The sequence below is a fragment of the Trachypithecus francoisi genome, unplaced genomic scaffold (genome assembly GCF_009764315.1).
Source record: "Trachypithecus francoisi isolate TF-2019V2 unplaced genomic scaffold, Tfra_2.0 Lachesis_group9, whole genome shotgun sequence".
In the NCBI taxonomy this organism is placed as follows: Eukaryota; Metazoa; Chordata; class Mammalia; order Primates; family Cercopithecidae; genus Trachypithecus; species Trachypithecus francoisi.
Window position 1 is genome coordinate 41,200,800 of NW_022681474.1, and position 23,930 is coordinate 41,224,729.

The window sequence follows — 23,930 nt, forward strand, 5'->3', positions numbered from 1 at the left end:
CCAGTCCAAGGTTTCAGGCTTCCATCTGGATAGCCACAGTTTGTAACCAGAGTCCTTGCATCTTCTTCCTTTCCACTCCAAACAATGCTTCACGGGGCTGCCATATCCGTCTCGCTAAAGCTCAGGTCCAATCCCATCACTCTCTTGCTTTGAAACCTTCTGTAACTCCCCAGTGCCTATTAAATTATTTACAGCTTCCTAACTCATAGACACATAAAAATTATTTACAGCTTCCTAACTCAAGAAAGAAAAGAAATTCTTCAATGCCCAGCCCACATTTCAGCCTCATCTCTCCCTGCTGCCTTACATGTACCATTTTGGGGCCAAATTATACTTGTCCCTGTCCCTGTAACACATCCCCAGGGACCTCCGCCCTTACTTCCATTCTCTCTGTCTCAAGCCAGCTCTCTTTGCCCCCACCTGTTAACTTTTTCAAGCATGGAATTAATTACCCTCTTCCTATAAATCTTTGATGACTCCCCCAAACTCAAACCTTTAGCAAGACAAGTCTATACTTTAGGACTGCACCATCCAATGTGGTAGCCACTGGCTATGGGTCACTTTAAATTTTTATATTTGTTAAAATTAAATAAAAGGAAAAATTTAATTCCTAAACACATTTCAAGTGCTGCATAGCCACATGTATTCAAATCATCCACAGATGCCACCTCTTCTTTTTTTTTTTTTTTGAGACGGAGTCTTGCTCTGCCACCCAGGCTGGAGTGCAGTGGTGCAATCTCAGCTCACTGGCTCACTGCAGCCTCCGCCTCCCGGGTTCAAACGATTCTCCTGCCTTAGCCTCTCGAGTAGCTGGGACTACGGGGGTGTGCCACCAGGCCTGGCTAATTTTTTGTATTTTTAGTAGAGACAGGGTTTCACTGTATTAGCTAGGACGGTCTCGATCTCCTGACCTTGTGATCCACCTGCCTTGGCCTCCCAGAGCGCTGGAATTACAGACATTAGCCACCGTGCCTGGCCGATGCCACCTCTTCTTGAAAGCCTTCTCAATTCCTCAAAATACATAAACCAAGGATCCCTTTGTGTTCCTCTGTTTCTAGCCTCGTCCTTGTCTCCTTGCACTGTCATTGTTTATGGGGATACCTCCTGCACTCACCTGAGTCCTGCAAGCATAGTGAGTGGCTGAATCCAAGCAACCTTTGGTCACCTTTGTGTTCTGGGCCTTTAGAGTGCCTGATGCATGGAGAACAGCCATTTATTCCTTTTTCTTTTTCTTAGGAGTTACCCTTCCTGGAAGGGTAAGCAGGAAGAAACTACAAGATCCTCATTTCAAAACAATATGAAAGCAGAATGGGAAACGCCATGGCATGCTCCCTCTTTTCGGGTATGAACTGAAGCAGCTCAGAGAGCGGACCCTGCCTCCCTCTGCTCACCCTTTCTTCCAAGATCAGACTCAGTTCTCATCTTTTGAAACCACAGGGAGACAGTCTGGCAAGAGCTACTGTTGTACCAGCTGATTTAAATTGAAATGTTTTCCCTGGATAAATGTGTGCTAAATAATACACCAGCTCTCCAGCCAAAGGGAAGTGACAGGCACTCTGTAAATAAAGGCACTTAGTTGCTGGTAAAGAGCTGTAAAGTGGTTCTGAGCTGATGTTTGCTGACCAGCAAGAAGCAGCTTCATCTGCTTTATATAATTGTCACTGCAGTTTTGCCTGCTGTATATTAAAACTGCATCTCATAGACCCGACTGTCACATTGGATATACCATCTGGCTTGGGGTATGCCACCTTTTTCTGTAATTGTTTTTGACAACAAGCCATCACATCTTGGGTCTTTTCAGAAAGTGTCTGGTCCAGAATCCCTAGGCTGGGTCAGTTCTGACACCATGTGGGCTAGAAAAGTGACATCAAAAGGGAACATGAAAAGAGAACAGAAGAGAAAAGACAGGCTTTGTTAGCCTAGGAGCCCTAATAACATGCAGTGGCAGTTGTCCAATGAAGGTTCTACTTTCTCAATGTGAAGGCACATTTTTCATGCTAAATTATATCATGTTAGGAAAGCTTTTCATAAGGTTGCATGCATATGCTGGCCTAAGAGCATGGCATTTGTCCGGAGTCCACATTTCTACCCAGTGAGGTTCTAGAGACATGGAAACAGTTCACCAGACAAAGCAGAGCATGAGGTTCCATAAAGGACCATAGAATACATAAGAATGAAAGCAAGGGTGTCAGTGGCCAGAAATCTATGCAGTTATCACTCAGAGGAAGTTAGATTTGTTTCCCAAAATAATAAGAGTAACATGAAATCCCCAGTACCTTGGGAGACCAAGTTGGGTGGATCACCTGAGGTCAGCAGTTTGAGACCAACCTGGCCAACACAGTGAAACTCCGTCTCTACTAAAAATACAAAAATTAGTCAGGTGTGGCAGTACACACCTGTAATCCCAGCTACTTGGGAGGCTGAGGCAGGAGAGTCACTTAAACCCAGGAGGTGGAAGTTGCAGTGAGCTGAAATCATACCACTGCACTCCAGCCTGGGCAACAGAGAGACTCTACCTCAAAAAAAACAAAACAAAACAAAACAAAAAAACAGAAGAAGAAAAGAAAAAGTAAGAAAAGAGAAAAAAAAAAGGAGAGTAACATGAAATCCTTTTTGTTCCCCATAATTCCTATTTCCTTGCAGCTTGATCATGCCAAACACCCAGATGAAGGATGGCAAAAGTATCTTAGGCCAGTGGGCACTCCAGTTAGTCAAAAGGGTCTCAGATATAGAGAGGCAGGGAAACTCAGCTCACAGACTCAGCTCATAGGCTGACAGGAGCCCAAGGAGTGGGGTGCTGGGTCTGCAGCCAGAAGTGAGCACTGGGGAAGGAGCGATTTCTCTGTGTTGATGGCTCCCACTGGACAACTGCCTTTACAAGGTTAGAGTGTCACCAGAGAACAATATTCAAAAACAAGAGAGGAGCAGACAGACAAGACAACAATGGGACATAAAGGCTTGGTGGGCCTAGAGCTTTGACACTCTCTCCTAGGGAGAGAACAGACTGCCAGCTAGTGAGAGACAAATGCTCCTCTCCACTGCTGACCAGGGGTCTACGAGAATCACTGCTGAGCACAGAAACACATCCTCTGCCTTATTCTGTCATGTGTGCGGTCTTAGTCCATTTGGGCCACTGTAACAAACACCATAACCTGAGTGACTGATAGACAATAGACATTTATTTCCCACAATTCTGGAGAACGGAAAGTTCAAGGTCAAGGCGCTGGCACATTCAGTCTCTGGTGAGGACTTTCTTGCAGTGTCCTCACATGACAGAAGGGGCAGTGGGGTCTTTCTCAGGCTTCTTTTACTTTATTTATTTGTTTGTTTATTATTTTATTTTGTTTTAGACAGAGTCTTGCTCTGTTGCTCAGGCTGGAATGCAGTAGCACCATCTCGGCTCACTGTAACCTCCACCTCCTGGGTTCAAGCGATTCTCCTGCCTCAGCCTCCCGAGTAGCTGGGATTACAGGCGCCCACCACCACACTCGGGTAATTTTTTTCTATTTTTAGTAGAGACAGGGTTTCGTCATGTTGGCCAGGTGGTCTCAAACTCCTGACCTCAGGTGATCCACCCGCCTCAGCCTCCCAAGGCGTGAGCCACCGTGCCCGGCCTCAGGCTTCTTTTATAAGGACACCAGCCCCATTCATGAGGGCTCCACCCTCACAACCTAAACACCTCCCAAAGGCCTCACCACCTAATAACATCGCCTTGAGGGTTAGGATTTCACTGTATGTATTTGGCAGGGAGTAGGTAGAGGGGACAAAAACATTCAGACCATAATGTGTACATGTGTGTATACAAAAGAAAGAGTGCCCTTCTTTTTTCCTTTGGAGGAAAAATAAGCTTCCTTTCTCTTTCCTCCATATCTCCTGTCAAAACCTATTTTTCTTGCTTATCCTGTGCTAAAAAAGAATAAAGAAGGCTTTTGGGCACCGGGGAGTGGAAAAATTGTCACCAGTTTGGCCTTTATATAGGATCTAAGAGGCTGGGATAAAGTTTAGGAGAACTGGAAGGAACACCTATATCAGATGTTTATTTAACTAAATTATACACTGAGATTCTAATCTACGGCCCTGGAAAATCATGATGATTGAGTTTGGAGGAAACAGTCATGTTGGGGAAAGGGAGTGTTTTCCTGCCTCCTCCTGCTGGCTTCTGTCTCTACTTAAAGGGAGAATCATTGCTTCGACTTTTTTCCACTCCCCTTGATGGTTCACTCCTCCCTAGGAGAGGAGGATCATCTACCAAGGGTTGGTCACGTCCTGTTCATGTGAAGATATACTGTGCTTTAAAGGGGTACATTTGAGTTGCCTGGGGATCTTGTTGGAATACAGACTCTGACCCGGCAGGTCTGGGATGGGCCATGAGATTCTGTAACTCTAACAGGCTCCGCCAACAGACATCCATACTGTGGCAGGGCAGAGAGGACATGTATTGAAGGTCAAGGGCTTAAAGGCAGGAACCAAATGCTAGCTTGCCTCTTTCGCCTCCTAGAAGGTCAGCTTACTGTCTTCTCACATCCTCTCTTGCCTATGCTACCTAGGCAGGCCGCACAGGAGGCAGGCTCTGACTCTTCAGGATGCAGCTGGGAGTAAGCTCAGAGCCTCTCCTAGGCCTTCACATGTTATGCTGTCCTGCGGGCACAGCTGAGCAGGTGGATACCAATATTTAGATTTGGGTGTGGCAGGGAGGATGGTTGTGTGGAGAGGTCAAAAATTAGGCTTCAGGCTGTATCAAGGTGATGTCAGAAGGACAGAAGCCATTTCACATGCAACACCAAAGGGGAAAGTTCTCTTAAGCTTGACCAGAAGCTGCTGTGAATCGCAAGATCCTCAGGGAAGCCCCAGCCCCTCTCTCAGTCCCTAGCAGTGAAGACACTGGCTCCTAAAAAGCTCATCTGAGAGATGATTTGAACCTGGGTCTGCCAGGGTCTGGCTGCCGTTGCCTCCAAAGAATCAAAGCCTATCTTTCTCCTCCACTTTCCAAATCTCACCCCAGTGCCCATCTCCCACTAGTTGACTCTAGCCCAGAGCCATGCAGGGAAGAGGATTCTAGGAACTATTGTTCCTGGCTTTTCTGCAATGCTAAGCAAATGTTAGAAGGCAGTGGTGGTGATGTCAAGTTGACAAAAGATAATGTAGCTCACAGATCCAGGATGCATGATTCAGCTGAGTTTCTAGAAAGCCTAGCATGACGGGAAGGAGGTCAGACGCTTGCCCAGCTATCAATAAGATGATGCTTCATATCCCAGTAGCCATAGCTCTCATGGGCTGTGCTCCTACAGCCTTCCATCTTGGACTGATGGGATTCAGGTCCCCATCAGGCAGCCAATGCCACTGTCTTGTAGCTCATCTGTAACAATGATCCTCCAATTCATGGCAAGCCTACACAGAGGTGTCACTCAAAGGAAAATGCTTTGCATCCTATCCTGCCAGATCCTGATTACGGAGGTCATTTGTTATGAAGGTTTTGTTGTATTGCCTTTCTGAGACCCCTAGACATCTTTACTTGTAACCACCTGCCCAGGGTCCCAAAGCAAATGACAGAAAAGACTAGGGGCAGAGTATGAAGGCAGACGTGTGTCACTTAAGGCTGCTTTGCCTCTGATAGGAAAATGTGTGGTCTGACAAGTGTCACCACTTGCTAAATGACTTTTAGTGTCCACAGAGTTGCCACTCTCCAGAGATTACCATCCCTTGGTCAGCAGAGTCCTAGAGGCAGCTCTAACAATAGCAAAGTTTCCCTCCCATCCCAGCCCAATGGCAAAAACATATATTGGAAGGAAACGGTCAGAATTGTGCAGCCAGCATCTTTTCAGTGATCTGACATTTAGATGATGACACTGGTCATGAAGTCACTCTTTGGGAAAGCTGAGGGGGTGGCCATTTAAAGGCCTGTTTATCCTCTGGAAAGGATAGTCTGTGTGTGGGTGACCAGGTCTCAAGCCTTCATCCCGGAATGGAAAGAAGAGGCAGCAGATGCCCCTTTGAAAGCCATCACGGCAACCGCAGGTTTCACTGCCAGGCAGGCTGATGTGAGCCTCTTTGAATTACTGAGTGAAGGATATCCCTCTTGCCAGCCCCTGTCCCCCGTAGGCACAGCAAAGAAGTATTACAGGCTGTCCTTACCTTGGGAATTAGCCTGCAAGACCCCGATGCTGTCATCAAACTGCATAGATTTGATGTTGAGTGACGCCAAGATGCATTCCTTGTCCTGCAGCGAAGTATCATCAATATTATTCTGATTGGCTGACAGGATAACGCACATGTCACAGAGGTTGATGTTGACAGCCCTTAAATCAGCCCGACTTAATGGCGTACCCTTTGGCATAGAGGAAAGGAAAAAAAAAAAAAAACAACAGAGGTCGGGGGGGAGAGAGAGAGAGAGAGAGAGAGAGAGAGAGAAAGGAGCAAAAGTGAGAGGAGAGGGAAAGAGGAAAAAAATAAAAACAAATTAAAGATGGAGTCGGAGCTTTGGGAAATTATTTAACAAGTATCTTTTTTATGCCTTGACATTAAGCTGGCCTAACTACATTCAAGGGAATAGGAGCTGTGTGCTAATCTAAAGGGTAGCCGGTGCTGATGGCAGCATTTTAAGCTTGTTCTCAATACTCAATCAAGCTATTACAACAAATGCGGGAGAGGAATAATGCCAGGGTTCTACATCTTCTTCCTGCCTGGAAATTGTCTTGATTTAAGTAACTGTCCTGTGGCAACCTCTGGCTTTCAGAATGTAACGAGGGGGTGGGTTTCAAGTGCCTGTTTATTTAAGAGTAGGTCACTTCTGTCTCAGGCAAAAGACAGCAGTTCCAACGCAGCCAAGGGAAAATGGCCAGTGAGCATGGAGTGATGAGGTGGGCCTGGACATGAGGCTCAATTTGGAGGCTATGGATGGAGTGGAATTAATGTGTGTAATGCAAAAGAGATATGGAAAGGAGTTAAGCTTCAGGTCATATAATTTTATTGCATATTTTCAGCAAGAAAAAAGTACACAAGGAAATGGCCTAATTGTCCAACAACATAGGAATGGTGAAATATACTTTTGGACATGCACATGATGAAAATGTATGCAGGAGGTAAAGAGGCAGAGCTGGCTGTCCATGCAGGCATCAGTTTAGAAGCCTCTCTAAGATAGAGAGGGAAGTGAAAAAAAAGTTCTAGAGCAGTTAAAAAAGTATAGTTTCATTTCTGTAAAAAATCCCACAAAATAAAATTACATATATATAAATGTATGTAAATTTGGAAGGAAAGCACAGGAAAAATACCCATTACACTAATAATGGTAATTCCCCCTGGGAAGGGAAATAGGATTGGTGGGAGTGAGGGGAGAGTTTGCCTTTGACTTTATATATTTCTATATTGTTTGAATATTTTATAACAAGAACATATTTGTATATTACAAATATACAAATATATACTTATTAAAAAATAAATAAGCCAGTAAACAGATTTTTTAACATAAAAAATAACAACAAAAGACAGTGGAAAAATCCCGGATCCAGGAGGTAACAACAGAGTCTGGGAATGCAAGCACAGGATAAAATAGAAGGGTTAGAGTTGAAGGACAGGGCCATGACCTCCACATGCTCCGTGTCTTCAGGTGGAGCCATAGCAAAATCATCAGGCCACCCCATGTCATAGCTACCCAGTGGCCATGCAGCATCATTTTGGGGCTCCCGTCTGGCCACCAGCTTCACTGGTCCTCTAGCCTGAATCTAGCTTCCTCTTTGCCTGTGTGGTGACCTGAGTTACCTTCAACTCACCGATTGTGTAGACCAAGGGTTTGCCAACTACCACCTATCTGTGAATGTCCTCCTGTAATCTGCCTTTCTGGAGAACTGGCTTTGAGAAGAAGAGACTTGGCTGCAGAGATGGAGCCTCTCTACCCTCTTTTATGAGTCAGTGGTAGTCATGATCCTATTCTCAGCCCCTAAAATATTGTGCAACTGTGGAGGAAGGGGCATTTAGCACTGTGGGTGCTGCTGAGACACAACTCGTTCCAGGCTCTAGAGCAGCATTTTTTTGAGAGGAGAATGCCCTCTTCTCCGGTGATCTCTTGGTACAAAACAAGTGTGACCGACTTCCTGAATCATTTTGCCAGTACATAAGCCTCAATTGCCTGCATCCATATTCTTTTAATTTTCACTTTGTAGGGAAGCCAGCCATAATTGTGATATAAGATGATCCCTGTGCAGTTGTACACACACGATTTCAAACCACAAGAAATACAAATGACATACACAGAAATCGCTTATATTTCTCTGGGCTGGCCCTATAGGCAGGGTACTGTTTAACCAATAAACTCTGTGAAGACATGGGTGAAGGCCCATTTCGTGAAAATCTATTGTGTTTGAGTATGTTAAATTTTGGAGGGTTTGAAAAAGACCTGCAAAGATGACAGCTCATTCACATATATGAAGACAGATGAGTGAACATGTACAAGGGCACACAGAGCCAGGTGCGGTGGCTCAGGCCTATAATCCCAGCACTTTGGGAGGCCAAGGCGAGTGAATCACCTGAGGTCAGCAGTTTGTGAGCATCCTGGTCAACATGGTGAAACCCTGTCTCTACTAAAAATACAAAACATTAGCCAGGCATGGTGGTGTATGCCTGTAATCCCAGCTGCTCAGGAGGCTGAGGCAGGAGAATCACTTGAACTCAAGAGGTGGAGGTTGCAGTGAGCCGAGATCGTGCCATTGCACTCCAGCCTGGGCAACAAGAGTGAAACTCCATTTCAAAGAAAAAAAAAAGAAAACAAGGTCACACAGGAGGAAACACACAAACACACAAAACACACACACCATTACCAAATATCACACATATAACCATCTCTCTACACACACAAACACGCAGACTCATGTATCCTGGTAAAATAATACTCTTTACAAAGACACTTTTAGAGGTCAGGGGACTATGTGGAGGAGCACATGATAGAAAGATAACCATGGAATCATATAATCAAATCGACCGTGTTTCTGGAATTAGTGAAGTATATATATGCTTATGCTCTCCTGTGTGTATGACTGTTTGTCTATAGGTGATTATTTTCAATTGTCTGTGCTCACTAAAGCAGTGGGTTTTTGCCCCAGCATCCAAAAGATAACTGTTTTATCTTTTCACACTCCTTTAAATATTTATTGAGTCCCTATTGTGCCGGCATTATGTAAAGACACATGGTGGCATCTAATGAGTAATGAGTACTACTTGTGGATAGATTCTTACGTGTTCTTTAATGAATTATATTACTTGGCTCTTTCTCCCCCCATTTCTGAGATTTTGGAAGCTGATAACAGAAATAACAGATTTTAGCTTTGTACATGGGGAAATACCCAGACCTCTTGACATGTAGAGAGATCCATGTTCCTCAGTTTTGTTTTTGTTTGAGGCAGGGTCTTATTCTGTTGCCCAGGCTGGAGTGCAGTGGTGCTTTCATAGCCCACTGCAGCCTCGACCTCCCAGGCTCAAGTGATCTTCCCAACTCAGTCTCAAGTAGCTGGAACTAAAAGCACACACCACCACATTGGGCTAACTTTTTAAACTTTTTGTAGAGAAGAGGTCTCACCATCTTGCCCAGGCTGCTCATGAACTCCTGAGCTTAAGTGGTCCTCCCACCTCGGCATTCCAAAGTGCAGGGATTATAAGGATTAGCCACTGCACCCGGCCCCTGTTTCTCTCACTGCACCCGGCCCCTTTTAGGGATGTGAACTTACAAGAAAAATATTTGGAAGAGAGGTGAGATTTGCATGAATTTGTGATGTGGAGAATTACATCAAACATTGAAATGCATAATTCTCTACAATGTTTTGAGAGTTTGTGGACTATGCATTCATTATGATTAGGAAGTAGTAAATCACATGACTCCTAAATCCCATATCCTCACACTAAATTGTGGAGTCCCAGACTGTTTTTTCAGACCGAAGTCCTAATGTTTTGCAGTCAAGAATATCATGCACACATTCACACACGGACACACACACACACACAAACACAACCATGAACACATTACTGGACTTCTAAACGAACAGGGGTTAGGGGCTGAGCTGCAGAAGGAGTTGGCCTTCTGTACAGCAGAAATAAAAAACTCTGTTATTTGCATTTATTTAGTTAAAAACAGAAGGTGGCACAGATCAAGGTTTCTTCAAGCATTAAAAATACCGTAAGTATAATGCTATAAATAGTTCTATAAGCAAATGCTTACTATAAACATCATAATACAACAATGCTCTAGGTTTTGTATAGGCAGGAGCGAGAGAGTGTTTAGACACTGATATGATTAATGTACTTGATACAAGCTAAACTTCATCCCTGATGAGGGACTGAACTTGGCTGCAAATTCCTTTTAATAAGGTCTCCCAGGGTTTGGACTTTCCATGACAGAGCATAGGGGAAGTGCTGAGTCCTCAGGCCCATACCCAGATGAAGAAGCACAGGCATGATCAAAGCTACAACTATTATATCCATCTGGGATTTTCTTTTGTGAATGAAAAGAAGAAAAGGCATCAATAATGTGACCTTGGACTTACAGGCAATATGGACACTTTGGGGAAGTTATGAAGCGTCTCCCATTCCCGCTTGAGGTACTCAATAGAGCCCACAAACACAATGTGCTTGAGCTCATGGTAATGAAAGTTGCTGGCACGGAGTGGCATCACCAGGTTCCGGAGGCCGATCAGGGCTGAGCTGACATCGCCAAAGATGCAGACCACGACATGGCCACTCAGGACGGTCATGGCGGCTTCACTTCGAGTCTGCAACAGGGAGACACGTGTAAACGTCAGAGAGAAGACTGCAAAAGGCTGTCGTAAGGAGTGGAAAAATCATTTGTGCGAAGAATCAAGCAAATATTTGCTGAGAGCTTACTATGTGCTACTATGCTTATTTCATCAACGTTATATATGTGCCATACAAAGCTATAATTTGAGCACGTGTATACATATTATACTTATGTAATACATTTATCCAAATGTGTATCCATGCACATTGCTACCTTCTTTGACAAAAGATGTAAGAAAGATATGCCATAAATACTTGTGAGACAATCTTCATAATAATTTTCAGGAGGTAAAATAAAAAGGAAAAGGAATATTTATGCTATTTGGAAAGAGAAGTCTTCGTTTCCACGAATCTATTGATTAAATGAGCTGCCTTTTCTGGCCTGCTTGCTGAGATGATGATAAAATGGTCAGATGCCTGCACTGGGCTCAGTGGGAGAAATTTGAGTCTGGAATTCTAGACTTATCAGTGAGATGTCCATGCATCAGCAGGTAGAATATGCTACCTAAAGGAGTAGAAAACTATGACCCACAGGCCAAATCTGGCCCACCACGTTCTTTTGTAAGTTCAGTGAACTAAAAATGGTTTTTGTGCTTCAAAATGGTTGGAAAAAAATCAAAAGAAGACTATGTCAGAATCTGTGAAAATTACATAAAGCTCGAATTCCCACAAAGTTGTGTTGGAATGCAGCCATGCTCATACATTTAGGTATTGCCTACGGCTGCTTTTATGCTACAACAGCAGAGCTGATCAGTAGCAACAGAGATCTTATGCCCTGAAAAACCTAAATTATTCTTTATATGACTTATTATAGAAAAAGTTTGCTGACCCCTGCCCAATGCTGCCTTGGAGTTTCCAGAGACATTTCTGGAGGGGCCTACTTTGCTTATATCATTCGGAGAAAAGATCTCCCCAAATAATCATTACAAGGGGCTAGAGAGAGATTAGTAAGAGCAACGGGGCAGTGTCTTCCTCCAACTCCAAATCTCTATCTACAAAGCAGACAAATGAAAGAACACAGTCACTCTATTAGAGGAGAACCCCAACTTCCCAGGAAATACAACTGTTTAGTCACTGCTGGTCCTTTGATTCACTGAGCTAGTGAAGCCAGGAGGCCAGCTGTGGACCTTTGTCTGATGCCTCCCGTCCCTGTCCACCCACTGCATGCCTGGCTGGCCCCATGTGGCTTACAACAGTTTGGGGGAGGCATATTAATGTCCACTGTACATATCAAACTCTGCTTGATTTAATCTCTAGAATTGACCGCTGCATTGATTGTATAAATGCCAATATTGCAATTCACGACAATGTCAGGGTTATTACAGTAACCCCCAAGGAGAGGAGGAAGCTAGCTTTCACTACCTGATCGTTAGAATAAAGCAGGGGCTGTCACCATTATTGGTTTCCCTCTGCAACAGTCCACGGAAACAGGAGACATAAGTTGTAAGAAATGCCTTAGAAACTGTGACCAAGGAAGACCCACTGGGGAGCTCACATCACATATCCCCACTTCCTGCAGAAGACCTGGAGTTAGTTATCTGGGCGGCATGGAAGTACAAGTGCCCGGGTGCCACCAGCAGAGAGCCAACCAGTCTATAATGCATTGTTATGTGACGGGGTTCCTAATTATTTTTAATTGGCCAGGTCACCTGGGAGGCTAGCTCCCTTCAACAAGCCAGAGGAATATAAACTGGGCCCAGGGTGGAAGTGAATTCTAGACTAGGGAGGTGGGGAAGGCACAGTTAGCCGAGTGGCCGAGGCACAGATGCTGACCCCAGGAACTTCGATCTGGGATCAAAACGCCCATCGTCAGACTGACCACAGCTACATCACCCGGAGAACCTTATGAATGTCCTAATTCTAGAGCCTCAGCCCTGTTGTGTCTGATTCTGCTGGGTTTGAGGCACACTAGAGAAACTGATCATTTGTGTCTCTATGTATCTGGAATTCCCATGCATCCTTCCAGGCCCAAGCCAAGCACAACCTGTGTATATCTGATGGGACTTGCTTGGCCACTTAAACACACCCTAGTCCTTCTCCCCTACATTTCAATAGTGTTTTGTGACTCTTACCACTTAGTTTTAAATATACTGTTTCATGGGTTACATTTTATAACTTCTCTCTAGTTAATCCAGGAAATTACAATTGGGACTATCTCTTATATCTTTGAATCCCCAAAGTAGTTAAGTTTCCTGTGCCCAGTGAATACACAACCTCAAAGCATCCTCATGTAGCTGGCCCTACCTGTCATTCTCATCTCCAGCCCAGTGTTACTTTAGAGAGGGTTTCTTGGATCATACTTTCTAAACAGCACCTCCCAGTCTCTTTCTAGCCTACAATGCTGCTTTACTTTTCTCAAAGCATCCTATAAATATCTGAAATGTTGTTATGTACTCATTTGTCTACCTAGAGATAACACCTCTTCCCCCGGCCCCGCCCTGCTAGAATATAAGCTCTGTGAGAGCAGTCATTGTCAGGGATTGCATCTCCAGTAACTAGAACAGTGTGTGGCACATAGTAGGCCTCCTGGAGATGTTTTGTTAAATGATGTTATTTTTCATAGTAGTAACTCACCTCCTAAACGTTTTCATGCTGGCAGATGTTGATTGAATATCAGTTGGCATGCATACTACACCAATATCCAGGCAAGTCATTAAAACCCTAGGTCCCAGATAGGGCATCCAGCCTATGACCTGCCACAAGTGGTAACATCAGGCTAAGTTTAGGCCACCAGAGCAAAAGTGCCATGAATACATCAGAATGTACATACATGGCCGGGTGTGGTGGCTCATGCCTGTAATCCCAGCATTTTGGGAGGCCAAGGCTGGCGATCATGAGGTCAAGAGATCGAGACCATCCTGGCCAACATGGTGAAACCCTGTCTCTACTAAAAATATAAAAAAATTAGTTGGGTGTGGTGGCACACACCTGTAGTCCCAGCTACTCGGGAGGGGCAGGAGGATCACTTGAACCCGAGAGGCAGAGGTTGCAGCGAGCCAAGATGGCTCTGCACTCCAGCCTGGCAACAGAGCGAGACTCTGTCTCAAGAAAAACAAAACAAAACAAAAAGAATGTACATACATGAAGCAGCTTTGCAAGTAGAACCATTTGCACTCCCGGTCAGTTGGACAATGGCCGTTTGCTAAGAATTCTGACTTTCTGTGCTCTTGCCTGCAACTTTTCTACCTCTGAGACAGCCTCCAGCTTGATACTGTATTGGCTATTAATGCTTATTTATAATTAAGTTGAGAACACACGTACACATAGATAAAGCATAGGGGAAAGTCCAGTGTGTTAGCATACACAGCCATTCCGAGGACCCAGAACAGTCCTTGTTTAGGAAGGGTGGTCCCGACATCAGAAATGATAGGATTTTCCTGGCTGACAGAAATGAATAGACCCATCCCAATCTGGGGATTAGAGGCCCAAGGGAGAAAGGACCCTTCCATCTGACTTTCCTGATTATTAATCCATTTTTCATAGATTAGCAAGACAATAAACTGTAGGAAAACCAATGTAGGCATTAAGACCCAAAGCTGCTAATAGAACAAGGGCAGAGAGTAGAACGGATTGCTATCTACGCTGACATTCCGGGGAGAGACTGGGTGAGCCCACTGCTGCTATGAAGATGTTCACAAGCCTTACACGAAATAGGGCTCTGAGCCCCAGCCTCCCCAAGGGGACTATAGTTCATTATTGTCATCATTATGTCATGCATCATCATGCATTCGCCTGTCTACGACATGCACTAAGAAAGCTCGCAGATGCGCAAGGCTATTATCTATAAGAATACAAAACATTGCTATAAACCAATAACAATACAGGCAGCATTCAGCTTTCCTCACAGCATTTAATAATAGTAAGAATAAGAGGTAACTTTATTGAGTCATATGTTGGATTTTAATCTTCACTACAGCCCTATTTGAGTTAGGGTCATTCTCATCTCATCTTTTTACAGATAAGAAAACCGAAGTGCAAAAAGTCAAGTGAATTACCCAAGCCATGCAGCTAAATATTGGTACAGGCAGACTCTGACACCAGCGCCATGGCCACAGAAATTACGTTCATAACACCTCCCACCATGCCTTTCCCACAGCACGTGATCACCCACTCTTATGAGGAGCCAATATATTCAGAGATCGAAAATTCTGAATATTGCTCATGTTCTGATCAGAGGTCTAGCTGCTTCAATCTATGCTCAGAATTTTAATCATCAAAAATAATTAGGACTAGGGACAGTATTATCCCACTGTCCCACTAGGGAAACCCCATTCCCAGCAAATGTGGTTCAGGGCAGAAGCGGGCATCATCAGATGAACAGTCCCTCACTCACCAGGATGACCTTCTCTATCTCCTTGGGTGCGCACCAGTGAAACATCCCAGTAGAGTCATACTTCTTCACATTGGAGTCCATGTTGTCAATCTGGTCATTGCCAGGAATTAACAAGGGGTCATGCCTGGGGAGAAAAGGACAGGAAAACCTAAGTGGAAAATGTGATAAATTATAAATGGAAAGTGCCCCCTGAATTACATCTCAGAGGATATGAAAGATGCGGAGGAAGTGGTTGTCACTGAAAGCCATTCTTCTGCTTACAGAATCCATCCTTTGAGAGACAACTGCCCCCAAACCACCACCCCACATCTGGAAGTGCAGCTGACCTTTGTCAGGGAGCATTTCTGCCTTTCCCCAGCTCCTCTTTTCGTAAATGGTCTTCCTAACATTTTGTGGATTTAGCCTCCCTTTTTAAGGCTACCTCACTCGTCTTCCTCTCATATTACCAGCTTTTCGATCTCCCCAGCGCTCGCAAATGCACACACACACACACAAACACACACCCCAAAGGGTTGCTATTAGCCTCGGCAATGAAGAGGAAGGAATGGGAATAGAGCCTCATGCTGACTGACTGGCATGAGGATGGAAAGCCAATTACTCGCTCCTTCTGACTACAACTTCTGACGTGATGCTCTTCGCAGTAAAAGCTTTAACAGGCTGCACTTTAAATATTTTAGCAATTTGCCCAATCAGATTTTGCTCTCCCTGGCTGAAGCCCTTTAAAGATTCAGCAGCATGTCACTTCAGAGCAGATTGACTACCAAATGCCCACATCTGGAATACATGATTTCAATACTAAACAACACCCCCTCTCCTTGCCTTGACAACTGTATATGCACTAACCATCCAATGATGCTCCCTGCCACCTTCACCTCCCAACTGCTGCATTCCTTAGACGAAAGTCTCAAGCCCAGATGCATCTTAATAAACTTGTTTCAAATTCTCAGGGCAACATTCACCCTCTATCGCCTTGTTTATTGGTGAAAAAGGAAGATGCTTCCATAAAGGCCTCCTGTCTAGTGGGTTGGCAGAGCCTCACTGACAACCTTAAGAATTGCAATGGAATCAGGCAGGTCTAACAAGCTTACAGCGCAATAAATAAGCTCCTGCACCTTGAATCATAATCAATGTCCATGCTTTTATCTCTGATAGTGATTCAGCACCTCAGGTTTGGGAAGTCATTGTTCCTTCCTGCAAAACTGGCCATATAATTAGGACATTGTCCCAGCTATACTTAACCATTCTTGCAATGGAGCTGTCTTTTCTGATTAATATTGCCAACACAAGACAGAAAATATACATAGGGTCAAATTCCATACATTTATTGTAAAGTGATTTTACCTTTTGAAATTCTATATTGCAACATCAGAGGGTGACTTTTATTTCGTTTTTACTATCTGTCCCTCTGAAATGTCTCTGATACTTCCCACTTATATGTCAAGGGTACAGAGTGGGACAGCAATCTCCCTTCCATAACCCAAAAACCTAGGATTAAGCTTTTGAATATCTACCATGACCCTCCAATATGCTCCCCACTCCCACATAAGGTGAGAAAACTCTCACTGCATTTATTTATGCCTGAGAATTTGCTTTTAGACTACACCAAATGACAAATACCATGTGAAGCAAACTTGCAAAGTTATCTTCAATGAACATGCTAGACTATTACAGGAACTGTCACATCTGATCTTAAAAGAAAAAGAACAATCCCACTCTGAGTAGCATCTCAGTGTCTGGATTGTTGAGAGGTCTTGAGGTATGTAAACCACCAGGTCATCTTCCAAATACTGAACTTAGTCAAAGATGTTAAGATAAAAAGGCAGTTGCTGATAAGAACTATTTACAGATCAGGGTGAGAGCAAATTTTGAGGGATGTATTTGTCCTTGAAGAGTCTTTAACAGTTACATAGATATCTATTAATATCATCTGGAATAGGTAGGTAGACAAAAGCCATCATGGAGAGGAGGTTTGAGAAAATGAACAAAATGAACTCTTTCTAGCCCTTGAAGAACATATTTCAGTTGCAAGAGGATTTTAGTAGACCTGCCCTGAAGATACAGAGCCAGGTTCAAATTCCCTTGCCCTGTTTACTGGTTGGAGACAAAGTGTTATCTCAGGATGACCTGAGATCTACCCCCAATGCATTTAGGATTTAAAAGATACTCAGAACTATGTTCCCATAATATCAGCAAGCAAGCAAATGAAACAGCAAGCTGGCCAAAAAAAAAAAAACTTTTAGAAAATATGTGCCTTGGGGAAGAGGAGATACATTTTGGTTTGGTATATTTGATTCTTTCTGGGAAGGAGTCAGACATTGGTAACAGTGGCCTGCAACTTTCATCCAGAAAAGCAAATAAGCAAGCCTGATGATCAATCGCCCTTCAATAAAAAGAAAAAAGACAGCTAATGTCAAGCTTCATTAACTTGGGTAGAGGGTTCCAGAAACCAGGCATAATTTGACACTGGAGCTACAAGCCATGATTTGCACTGGAACATCCAGAGGCATCCAGGAAGTCTTAGAGGTATGCCATGCTACACTCTACTCCCCACACATCTCTCAGCCTGGCTTGGACCATTTAAATATAAACAATCCAGGATTTCCCCCAAAGAGACTGACCTGAGGAACATCAAAAACCTCCCAGAACAGAGACATTACTCTCTCTGACCAGCATGGTACCTGGAATTCTAACTTCAGTTTATTGAAACAGTAAAGCAACCAATAAGAATCCCCTATTCTGAACATGGAATGCAGGATACAGTAATGATTAAGATAAAGTCTCTAGTGAAAGAGAGGTCCACAAGATAGCAGGAGAAAAAATACATGTAAACCAATAGTTCAATAGTTATGGTACCTTGTGGCAAGTGTTACAGGAAAGTACAAGGTGATATGAGAATACCAAGAAAAAAGCTGTTCATATCCTGGTATTTGGGTAGCATTAAGGAAGGCTTCGCAAAGAAAGTAGCATTTGATCTGAACCATGAAAAGTGAAGAGGAATCTCACCATGTTGCAGTGTTGATCCACTAATAGCCAGTAGGACCCACTCAGAGAATTGAGGCCCAAATGAAAAAGGCCAAATAATGGCACCTAAAACCATGGCTGAAGATGTCGGATACCATACTGCCCAACCTAAGGCACAGAAGACTCAGACCAGGCCTTCCATCTGTCTCCAGATGTGCAATGACAGTCAAGTAGAAGATGGATTAAACTGATTGAGTATGACTGATTGACAGCAGACTAAGAATGATGCATGAGATTTACAGAGAACAAAAATCATGTTTCCAAAAAAGGAAGAGTGTTATAAAAACTGAAAGTAATTCGAAAATGAAATGAGTTGTTGCCCAAGACAGTGGGTTTTCTATCATTAAGACATTCCAGAAGAGCGAGGGATACAGCGAGGATATGCATATAAAGGTTGGATGAGCCTAGAAGATCCTGAAGGTTTGAAACACTGTGCTGTCATTGAGAAAAGACACAGCTAGAAGAAATTTGAAAGTACTGGACCATTGCTGGATATCAGAAGGCTGGACAGCCCTGAGTAGGCAAAGAAAGGTTGCTAGAGTGAAGATGAGAGCTAAGTAGCATGGGAGAGGGATTAATTTATGGCTCCAGTAAGGGCCAGCACTGTTACACACTCACTGAATTTCACAGTCTAGGAGTAAGCTGGGAACACAATTCGTTCCAGCAACAACAGAGTCTGTAACTGTTTCTGGCCAGACAGTATAAATTTCTTTACCATGTCTGTTCCTGTAGTAATTTAAGGTACTTTAGGCTGGCTTATGCTGCAGAGAGATCTCTGGAACAGGTGGAGAGTGGACAGTCAGTTGGCCACAGGGACTAAATCAAAGTTTCTAAAGCTTCTATTACTAGAAGAAAGTCCAAGCATTTGCCATTGAGCACACCAACCAACACTGCTACGATCCAGGGAGACCCAAAGGAATTGGACAGTTTGTTGTATGGAAAGGAGGATCATGAGAAATCTCCCTGAATAAGGCATCCCAAAATCTTCAGTTTGCAAGATGATAGAGACCCACTTCCAAAGCCTCTCCCACAACTCCTCAAAGGCCAGTTAGTTAAAACCAAGGACCAGGATTAGATACTGTCTTTCACATCACAATGACATTACCTAAGTCTTCCACTCACAGAGTAATTTTCAATTTCCCTAAAAGGCACCATAATTAATTCAAGGCTCACTTGTCACTTGCAACTTGGCCAATGTACATGCCTTATTTTAGGGTAATAGAAACTCTGTGATGTGAGGTATATCTGCTGTTTCATCTTTATGGACTGAACTGTGTTCTCCCTCAAATTTGCTGAAGTGGGCAGATCACTGGAGCTCAGGAGTTTGAGACTGGCCTAGGGCAACATGGCAAAACTCCATCTCTACAAAAAAAACAAAAATTAGCCAGGCATATGGTGCATGCCTATAGTTCCAGGCACTCAGGAGACTGAGGCATGAGAATCACTTGAACTCAGGAGGTTGAGGCTGCCAGTGAGCCGAGATCACACTACTACTGCACTCCAGCCTGGCAACAGAGCCAGACCCTGTCTTAAAAAAAAAAGAGTATAGGCATACCTCATTTTATTCCACTTGGCTGTATTGCACTTTGCAGATATTATATATATATATATTTTTTTTTTTAATTGAAGGTTTATTTTTTCATTGCTAGAGCACAGGCAGAGTAGATTTCACATAATTCTTAAGGCCTCTAGGATTTTCAGAATGGTAAATGAGCTTTGACTTCAACTTAAAGTCACCAGCTGCATCAGTTCCAAACAAGAATCAGCCTGTCCTTTGAAGCTTTGAAGTCAGGCATTTACAACTGTTTACAGCATGACATACTGAATATTTTAATCCTGCTGTTGAGACCTACTGCTCAGAGAAAAAGATTTCTTTTGAGATGTTACTATGCACTGATAATGCACCCAATTATTCAAGAGCTCTGATGGAGATGTATAAGATGAATGCTGTTTCCATACCTGCTGGAACAACTATTCTGCAGCCCATGGATCAAGAAGTAATTTTGACTTTCAAGACTTATTACTCAAGAAATATATATAATAAGGCTATCACTGCCATAGTGATTCCTTTGACGAATCTGGGCAAAATAAATTGAAAAGTTTCTGAGAAAGAATCGCCATTCTAGATGCTAATAAGAACATTCGTGATTCATGGGAGGAGGTCAAAATATCAACAGGAGTTTGGAAGAAGTGGATTCCAACCCTCATGGATGACTTTGAGGGTTTTAAGACTTCAGTGGAGGAAGTAACAGCAGCTGTGGTAGAAACAGTAAGAGAACTAGAATTAGAGGTGGACCCTGAACATGTGACTGAATTGCTGTAATCTCATGATCAAACTTGAACGGATGAGGAGTTGTTTCTTATGGGTTAGAAAAGAAAGTGGTCTCTTGAGATGGAAGCTACTCCTAGTGAAGATTCTGTGATTACTGTTGAAATGACAACACAGGATTTAGAACAGTACATAAACATAGTTGAGGAAGCAGCGGCAGAGTATGAAAGGATTGACTCCAATTTTGAAAGAAGTTCTACTCTGGGTAAAATGCTATCCAACAGCATCACATGCTACAGAGAAATCTTTTGTCAAAGGAAGAGTCAGTCGATGCAGCAATCTTCACTGTTGTCTTATTTTAAGAAATTGCCACAGCCACCATAATCTTCAGCTACCACCCCCGATCAGACAGCAGCCATCAACACTGAGGCAAGACCCTCTAGCAACAAGAAGATTAAAACTCACTGATGACTCAGATGATTACTAGCATTTTTAGGAGTATTTTAATGACGGTATGTACACACTTAATAGACTACAGAAGAGTGTAAACCTAACTTTTATATGTATTAGAAAACAAACAAAAAAAATGTGTGTTGCTTGCTTTATTGCGATATTCACTTTGTTGTGGAGGCCTGGAACTGAGCCTGCAATATCTCCGAGGTGTGCCTGCAAAAGATCTTTGTTGGCCGGGCGCGGTGGCTCAAGCCTGTAATCCCAGCACTTTGGGAGGCCGAGACGGGCGGATCACGAGGTCAGGAGATCGAGACCATCCTGGCTAACACGGTGAAACCCCGTCTCTACTAAAAAAAATACCAAAAAAAAAAAAAAAAAAAAACTAGCCGGGCGAGATGGCGGGCGCCTGTAGTCCCAGCTACTCGGGAGGCTGAGGCAGGAGAATGGCGTAAACCCGGGAGGCGGAGCTTGCAGTGAGCTGAGATCCGGCCACTGCACTCCAGTCCGGGCAACAGAGCGAGACTCCGCCTCAAAAAAAAAAAAAAAAAAAAAAAAAAAGATCTTTGTTTTGAGGATTTGCAGAGCAAGAAATGCCACTTGGTATCAATTAATCTCAGGAAGTAAACTAAATGCCTTGCTACAACAGAAACACAAAAAAACTCGCCTTGAAGACAACAGCCTAAAGCAAAACCACAAATCCCTTTTCTAGCAAACCCACTGTGAGGAAGCTGATATCATATTTTAAAGTGCACAATTTCCCTTACAGGCAAAGACAGCCAATCCCTGTTCCTTCTGTGGCACTGGGTTCAACGCTGGACTTCAGAAATTTACATTAAAGTACAAATAACCAGCCAAACACACAAAAATGTTACAAAAAAGGAAAGTTACAAAATGGCTGGAAAATTGCTTTCTTTTCTCGCTTGATTTTCAAGACCTCATGTCTTACCACACAATAAGGACTTCTCTGTCATTATGAGCATCCCATCCAAATTAAGGGCACCCTACAGTGGTCTCCCTGGGAGATGAGAGACTTGATTAAAAGGAGGTAAATTTCTCATCCCTCCGCGGACCTTTTATCCAAGCTGCAAATACCGACTTTATTGAGCATCTATTATGTAAGGCACCATGACAGGGCTAACAGGACTTTTCTCAGGCTTCACTGTTTGGCTCAAGTGTTCCTCATAAAGCCATCATCCTGAACAGCCAGAGAGACTGAAGTTATTTTCCCTTCCTAGGAACTTCTAGAGATGCTCCTTCAGTGATAATAATTTCCATGTCTGTTTTATCCATTAGATGGCGAACTATTTAGGGGCAGGGATCTATTTTGCTCTTCCACGTATTTCCAGAATCCAGCAGAGGATGCAACCAAACTAACAAGAGGAACTGATGAATCACCTCTAGTTCCCGAACACTCTTTAAGCAGTCAACAGAGACTCAGCAAACCTTTTGTGGAGATCAAAAGCGTGTGCAGTGAGAACCCATTTACCTCTGATATCTTGCCACAATTTGTTTTTGAACAATCAGGGTTCTTGCAACATTTTTCATTCACAGGGACTGTGTATGAATTAGGACACAGAGCATTTGCTATAAAAAGGGCATTGTGATGTGAAGGACAACCTAAATTATGTCTCTAACCAGTCAAGGCTGCCTGAAGTTCACCAGAAGCCAGCTGCTGTAATTAATCAGCAGGGAGGACCCATGTGATGGCAACAGTGGTCGAGACAGATGTTCTTAATTAAGCAACTATTTGGTTCTCCAGTGCAAAATCTGAACATTTCTGAGAGATAACCCTCTATCACTTCAAGCTCCTCTCACTGTTCTGATTCTTAAAAAGAGTGGTTCTCAAACTGTGGCCCAGACCAGCCGCATCAGCATCACCTGGAAGTTTGACAGAAATGCAAATTTCCAATCCCCAGGCCAGATCTGCTGAATTAGACTGTGTAGGGCTGTGGCCCAGCAAGCTATATTTTAACAAAGCCCTCCAGGTGATTCTGACACCTGCTAAAATATGAGAACCACCGCTATAAAGTTTTGCCCAGATGGAGAATCTATATGGCTTGAGTAAATCCTACCCAAGTTAGCAATTGTCAACATCACACAGATTATGAAGCAGTAGTAATATTCAGCAAAGCCAGGACTACAGGGAGGCAAGGGAGGTGCCTAGAGTGCAAAATTGAAGGAGGCGCCTACTCTGATTCTCTGACTCTGTGGAACTCGAGGCATTGTGTCCACACTTGATTCTTGATGGGGATTTACTGACTAGATGCTGCACAAATGACTCTCTCTTGCTGACTTCTCTTCCCATGAGCTAATCAGCAAATAAATTTAAACAAGCAAATTAACTACTAATCCTTGCAAATTGCAATACTTACAATTCAGTGTTCTACCCTTTTTTAACAACATGGTATCTAGTCGCTAAGACCTTGAGCACAATGTTCAAGAGTATCAGGCCACATAGGTGTATCTCAGCCTGTATCAGATACAGGAGGCTGGATTAGGTCTTAGGTGGTCTCCTCAAAAGGGCTCATAGTTAGGTGTTTAGCACCATAAATGGTTCCAACTGGATCTGCCTCATTCTTGGGTGCCTTGGCTCCTGGGTGATTACTATTTCCTGATACTTCCTGAGGATTTGCAGAGCAAATCCTGGCTCCTGCCTTAACTCATCCTTCAACAGGGCTTCCACTCTCCTGATAACGATCGTCACCCCTGAGACACCACTGCCCACCACCCTCCCCCCATCTCCCGCTTGATGGCCATCCCTGGAGCCACACTGACAAAACTCTGAGGCCAGGCTCTAGCCACCCTGGCAGAACTAGGGTCCTTTTCAATTTCTCTGCATCTATCTACTTGCATTATTTTCCCTGCTGCCACCTAAGATGTCATCTCGTGTTAGGCAGTCAGTACTCTCCAAAAAAGGAAATTGTTGCCTTTATGTTTAAGAGACAGCCTGGGAGAACCAATATGTTCATCAGTCCTAGAGGAGGTTGTACAAGATGCTCTTGAAACAAGAGGTCAAGGTCACGACCATCTGCTGAGCATGAACTTGTCGAGGGACCTGTGTGGTCCACCCAAGCCTTG

The 23,930-nt window shown here is 43.6% G+C and overlaps 1 protein-coding gene and 1 long non-coding RNA gene across 11 annotated transcripts in view; one reads left to right on the plus strand and one right to left on the minus strand.

Annotated features, from left to right (window-relative positions):
• KCNMA1 (potassium calcium-activated channel subfamily M alpha 1) overlaps positions 1–23,930 on the minus strand; it is a 781,341-nt gene that overhangs the window by 68,011 nt on the left and 689,400 nt on the right. For all 10 annotated transcript variants that reach the window (XM_033209826.1, XM_033209813.1, XM_033209812.1 and 7 more), the window contains 3 exons: positions 15,110–15,233; positions 10,527–10,751; positions 6,133–6,325 (listed from right to left, as the gene is read on the minus strand). In XM_033209826.1, the coding sequence (XP_033065717.1) occupies positions 6,133–6,325; positions 10,527–10,751; positions 15,110–15,233 (542 nt within the window). The remainder of the gene's footprint in view (positions 1–6,132; positions 6,326–10,526; positions 10,752–15,109; positions 15,234–23,930) is intronic.
• The window catches only part of LOC117082815, an 87,690-nt gene that overhangs the window by 49,822 nt on the left and 13,938 nt on the right, over positions 1–23,930 (plus strand). The window lies entirely within an intron of this gene.